This window comes from Microtus ochrogaster, chromosome 5 (assembly GCF_000317375.1).
Source record: "Microtus ochrogaster isolate Prairie Vole_2 chromosome 5, MicOch1.0, whole genome shotgun sequence".
Taxonomy (NCBI): domain Eukaryota; kingdom Metazoa; phylum Chordata; class Mammalia; order Rodentia; family Cricetidae; genus Microtus; species Microtus ochrogaster.
In genome coordinates, this window is record NC_022012.1 from 73582527 (window position 1) to 73588060 (window position 5534).

The following is a 5534-nucleotide window of genomic DNA, read 5'->3' on the forward strand; positions in this document are numbered from 1 at the left end:
GCCGCTTTTTTAAAGGGAGAGAGACCACGCCCCAATGGGCTGGTATCTCAGCGGCTATAGGCTGGAGGAGCGGAAGGACCTCCCGCAACACCTACCCACTTGGGGCAATGGAGCAGATGGTGGCAGTGGCTTGGCAAAGGCAATGTTGGTTGTATGACCATGCAAACTCCTGGTCTTAAAAACTCAAGCCCTGGCATGACTGGACACTGGACAAATCATTATCAGGGCAACTAAACAAGAATGGAAAACTGGTTTCAGTATGAAACTTGGAAGAGGCGACTGGGACATAGGAGTCACGTGGGCTTGGAAGGGATGCACTGGAAGATAGAGAACAAGTTCCTTTGAGGAAATGCTTCCTAGGCTTCTGAGGAAGTTACTGAGAAATGCAGCCATGCTTGCTCAATATGGAGGGGAATGAATTATCTTTTACATTATTTTTAATATTAAGGCTATGATCCTTAGTAACCACTTTAACATAACATTACCATTGCTGGCATTACAAGTGGTTGCTAACAATGGATATCAACATTAAATAAGCATTATAGCATAGTTTTCCTCTGAACTAAACTGGAAGTTACTTTACAGAAGATGGACACCATCTGGCTAATGGACATGGGCTGTTTGAGTTCTTGTCTCTAAAAATGAAAATGAAACTAACACTTTCAGGAACCTTAGGATCCTTGCTGTCTCACATAGTTCGTTTCAATTGAAATGGGACTTGAACTGGAGACTTACGTAGTCACCTGATGTACACATTCCTTTACAAGACCCTGTTTGCTCCTAGACAGACCCACAATAGAAGACTGTTAATTAAGGCAGTCATGAGTGCTCAGTAGGTGCTGGCACATTCAGCGCAGCCTTGTGGGCAGTCTGGGGCGAGAACTCTCAAGATCCACTTGTATGACTAGACACTGCAAAGACACCTTGTTGTAACCGCTGGCCTTCTTGTACCCAAGTCTGCTCAGGTTGCAATGCCTCACTCAAGGACAGCAAAGCTGGAGGAAAGTCCAAATAGTACAGCATCAAATGCCCGTCTCTAGAACAGATGAGTCAGTCTTAAGAGGAAGTAAATGCATCAGTCCTAACGTAAACCATCATTAGGTCTCACAACTGAGTTGGAACAGTGGACTTTGATGAGGGGAGTGCCTATGCCCTAGGATCTGGCTGAGCTTGCAGCCAGGCAACTGACAGAAACAGGGATGTGTAAGGAGTCTGATGTGCTGGTGGGGTTGTAACAGATGAGCAGTTTTTCTAGAGAATTCAGAATTAAAAATTTAAGGAAGATAATAAGAGAATTGCCCAGCTTTGGGACCACTTTGGAGTGTCAATGGCCTTGAAAGGATCACTGCTGCCCTGCAAGTTAAAGGGACCTATGTTACAAAACCCAAATATCTAGAAAGGAAGGGATTTGTGGGGCTGGAGGGTGTCAACAGTGCATTAGGGAGGACCCTTCCCCACTCCCACAAACCACTCAGGTCCAACCTCTCAAGAGCTAGCCTATAAAAATATGTTAAGACAAAAAAGAAGTCTTAGGCCCAGCTACAGGGCATTCTACCCTGCAGCCGAACTCATCACTGCCTTTTGCTTTACTGTGGAGGCAGGGTTGGGGAGGCACTTAGTGGGACAGAGTGCCAGGATGCTCTAGGCCTTGCCACCATTTCCTGGTACGAGGATTTTTAAGTTTCTGTAGGGGAAGTCAGAGTTGTCCACATGTCAAACGAGGGACTATGTAAATTTTAGTGATGAGCTTTAACTACTACATAATAAGAAGGAAGCAAATCCTAACACTCAAATTCCTTATGAGGAAGGGGTTTGACCTGACTTCTCCCTGCCACTCTGTTTCATGGAGAAAAACATTTTTCTTTTTTGTAAATAAATGACTGAGTAACAATCTTTACAAAGGCTGAGCAGGTCTGAAGCCAGTAAAGAGAGAGGTTCCCTAGCTAAGGTCCAACAGAACACACAAGGCGCATAAACTCTGCTCCGTTTGATATGATTTCTGAAACATGACCACAAAGAGTCCTGACGTCCTCCAGTTTTCTACATATACAAGCAGAGTCCTGCGCTGCACTAAGTCACTAGTCGCTGCCCTATGCGGGCAGCTCTTTATACCCAGATATAAGACCTCTTTGATCACGTGAATAATCCTTGGAAATGTCACCAAAATGAAAACAGAACATGAGAAGAGTACCCCCCACACACACACTATTTATGCGACCAGTGATGCAGCACAGTGGCATGTCCAGTGAAGATGCCATTGTGGCAGGTACAAAGTGTACTGGGGAACACATGCTAATATACGGTCATATTATCTGGAAAGAGTCTCTGTTCAATTGCTAAGACAGAATTTTAGACCTTTCATTACAGATTCATTTTCCCCTGGAATTTCCCAGCACCAACCAATCTTACCTTTCCTGCTTACTGCAGCCCCATGTACCAAGTTTTAAGCTTGCTGCTATGGACCTGCTCCAAGATCATCACAGGCTTGATTTCTAAGGCAGACCAGTCTAGATGCTCTAACTCAGTCTTGGGGCAGACATGACACGCTGATATCTTTTCCCGGCCTCAGGATGCTGCATCCTGAGGCTCCTCTGGCAAGTTGGAAGGCAGATTTGCTGCCCTCTTTCGTCCACTACTGGCAATATAGTGGTGGCTGTTTAGTCACTAATGTTGTCCCCCAAGTCAACAGAAAGTCACATGGCTATCTAGTAGGAAGTCCCTGGCAGTGGAGGAAACAGAAATTTTGCTTTGTTGTTAAGTATCTCCTCTCTGAGATGAGGTGCCTTCCTGGTTGATCACAGTCCAGCTTGGTGCTCATCCCAAGTGCTCAGGAGCAGGGCTTTCAAGCTCTAGGCTGATTAGGTCAAGGGGCTCTGGTGGGGACTTTTCTCTGCAGCGGAGAAGATGAATGAAAATTCAAGTATGTTTCCTTGCCAACCTGAGAATTCACTCAGGATGACACAAAGTTTGGCTTCTTCTCTTCCAAGGGCTGCAAATCACTCCATCAAGAATGTCCTCTGGACCCACGTTTTCTCTGAATGGCTTGGCTGGCCCATCCCCCTTGAAACAGAAAAAAGCACCCCCCAACCAATATAACCAGACACAATATGCATCTGCCATGTTGTTTATAAAACAAAAACAAAACCCCCCAAAACTAAAAGTGCAATAAAGTCAGTTTCCTTTCCTTTGCTCAGAACCACAGGTGTGTTTTGCTACAGTCGGAGCAAGGGAGTTGCTTATCAAAAAAGCTAAGAATGTCAACACACAGGGACAGTAGACTGCAGATTTCTCACAGCTTGTGTCCTACAGTGTAACTTCACAGGAGCAGGGGAGGAAGGGAGGAACAGAGGGAAGGACCTGAATCCTGTGGCCAGCTGGGCTGGAGTCACCCAGGCACAGAGGGAAAGGAAGTCATCCTACTAGACACACCTGGGAAGTGGAGAAGTCCTCCAGCCCAGGGTTGTCATCTTCCTCCTACCTTCTAGGCCACACCACCAGCTACTTGAAAGAGCCTTTAGCTTAGTAGTTTTTATGCTGGAAAGGGTTGAGGGTGGTGTAAGAGCCAGGAGTAAAGGAAGAGGAGGGAGGAGAATAGTAGTCCTTGAGTTTTTGTGAATGACACCTTCACTGTAAACAATGGGAAGAGAGTCAACCAGATAGCCCAAGGGCAAGCAGTGGAGAAGCAGCAGCTCTGGACCTGCTCAGAGCTCAGACAGAGGGATTGCCACTGGCCCACTGGGCCCTGGCTGCCTGCACTGGCTCCTTCTGGGGGCATCTGTTTTCTTCTTTTTGGTTTGGATCTCCACCCTCCCCCACAGAGGAGTCCCTTCCAATGAGAAATGGCAGGAGCTGCAGGTGCAATTGGAGCCAGAGTCCCCAGGACTTGAGGACTCTTGGGAGGCACTGGTCACTTGTGTCGCTGAGCAGTCTTCTTCCTTTTCCTCTTAAAGAAACAGCAGCACCTGGAGCACAAGAACATTTAAGTCAGTCTAGAAATCTCCGGCTCCCAGCAGATCTCTGCCTGCTTCTGCTTACTGCAGGGGATAGGGTTTTCTCCTGGTGCCCACCCACATGGCTGCCCACCATTTACGGCACACATACACTGGAAGTAACAGGCAGTGTCTATGAGAAAGTTAAAGGCAACAGCTGATTTGATTTGCAGCCACTCTGCCTGATTATCAAAATGCTGTCCTCTAGACATGGCTGCCACAGGCATTTCTGGAAGAAGGGTGAAAAAGGCTTTGTTACTAGACTAACATCAAACCCAGCTACTCCATCTTTGTCTAGAACCAAGAAGGAGGGTGCTCAAGGTAACAGAAAAATAGCCTGCAGTGTATGCTCCCTTGATACCAGCAGTAGCTCAATGCAACTCACTGGCCAGTAAGCAAGAAGGTTAAACTGAGGCAAATAAATCTCACACAAAGTATGAAATCTAGAATCCTGGCAGTCACATGATGTCAACAAATGACTAAGATTCTTTCTCCTTTGTTCTTGTCCCCAACATGATGCCTGGAGTAAGCAGAAGCTCTAAGCTCATAAAAAGGGTGAATCTTTATCTCCTAAAACCAGCACAGGTGCCAATCACCCCAAGGGGACCAATGCCCGAAACCCAGGAACTAATAATCCTTGGGAAACTCTGGTCACAGGGATTCCCCAAGACTGTCACTGTTCCAGACAGGGTTAGCAACTGGTTTATTTAAGGTAGAGAGGTTGAGGCCCTCAGAGTGCCATCTCTTGGGGAAATAGCCTGTACAAGAGTGGCACCCTGGCCCTTAAGATGCCCTCCTTAGTCCAGTTTAGACTAGGAAGCATGGCTGTTGTGTAGGCACTGGAGAGGGCATATTGAGGGCTATGGTAAGGTTGATGCAAAAGGTATGCTCTTTCCAGAAATAAAAAATGGAAAATGAGGAGGGTAGACAGAAGGCAGTGGATAGGTCAAAGATGCCAGATGACAGAGGAGAATAAAGTTGTAAGTATAGCTCAGATGCTTGATCCTTAAAAGAAAACTTTTTCTGAGAAAACTATTTTAAGTCTCTTACCTAACCCTTTCAGGGTTAAAATAACCTTTATTATTGTTTCTTTCTTTTCTCTTTTGAGACAGTGATTCATTATTATGTAGCCAAGGTTGGCTTCAAATGTGCAATTCTCTGGCCTCAGTTTCCCAGAGTTCTAGAATTTATAGGTATATACTACCATATCTAGACTGAGAAAGTTTCTTAGAATGTAGAAATGAACCTTACACAAATAATGATGTGAGCTTTCCAAGAACTCAAAGTCATGAATGAAATGTGGAATTTTGAGACAGGGGTTTCTTTCTTTTCTTTTTCGAGGTAGGGTCTCTCTGTGTAATAGTCTTGCCTGTCTTGGAACTCACTTTGTAGACCAGGCTGACCTCAAACTCTGATATCTGCCTGCCTTTGGGATTTCGGGCTTCTTAAGAGAGCTTTAAAATATTTTCTTCAGGGCGGTGGTGGCGCACGCCTTTAATCCCAGCACTCGGGAGGCAGAGGCAGGCGGATCTCTGTGAGTTCGAG

The 5534-nt window shown here is 45.8% G+C and overlaps 1 protein-coding gene across 4 annotated transcripts in view; it reads right to left on the reverse strand.

Annotated features, from left to right (window-relative positions):
* Positions 1 to 30: 30 nt before the first annotated feature.
* The window catches only part of Csnk1g1 (casein kinase 1 gamma 1), a 122669-nt gene continuing 117165 nt past the window's right edge, over positions 31 to 5534 (reverse strand). For all 4 annotated transcript variants that reach the window (XM_026779161.1, XM_026779160.1, XM_005347751.3 and 1 more), the window contains one exon: positions 31 to 3962. In XM_026779161.1, the coding sequence (XP_026634962.1) occupies positions 3908 to 3962 (55 nt within the window). In that variant the 3' untranslated portion in view covers positions 31 to 3907. The remainder of the gene's footprint in view (positions 3963 to 5534) is intronic.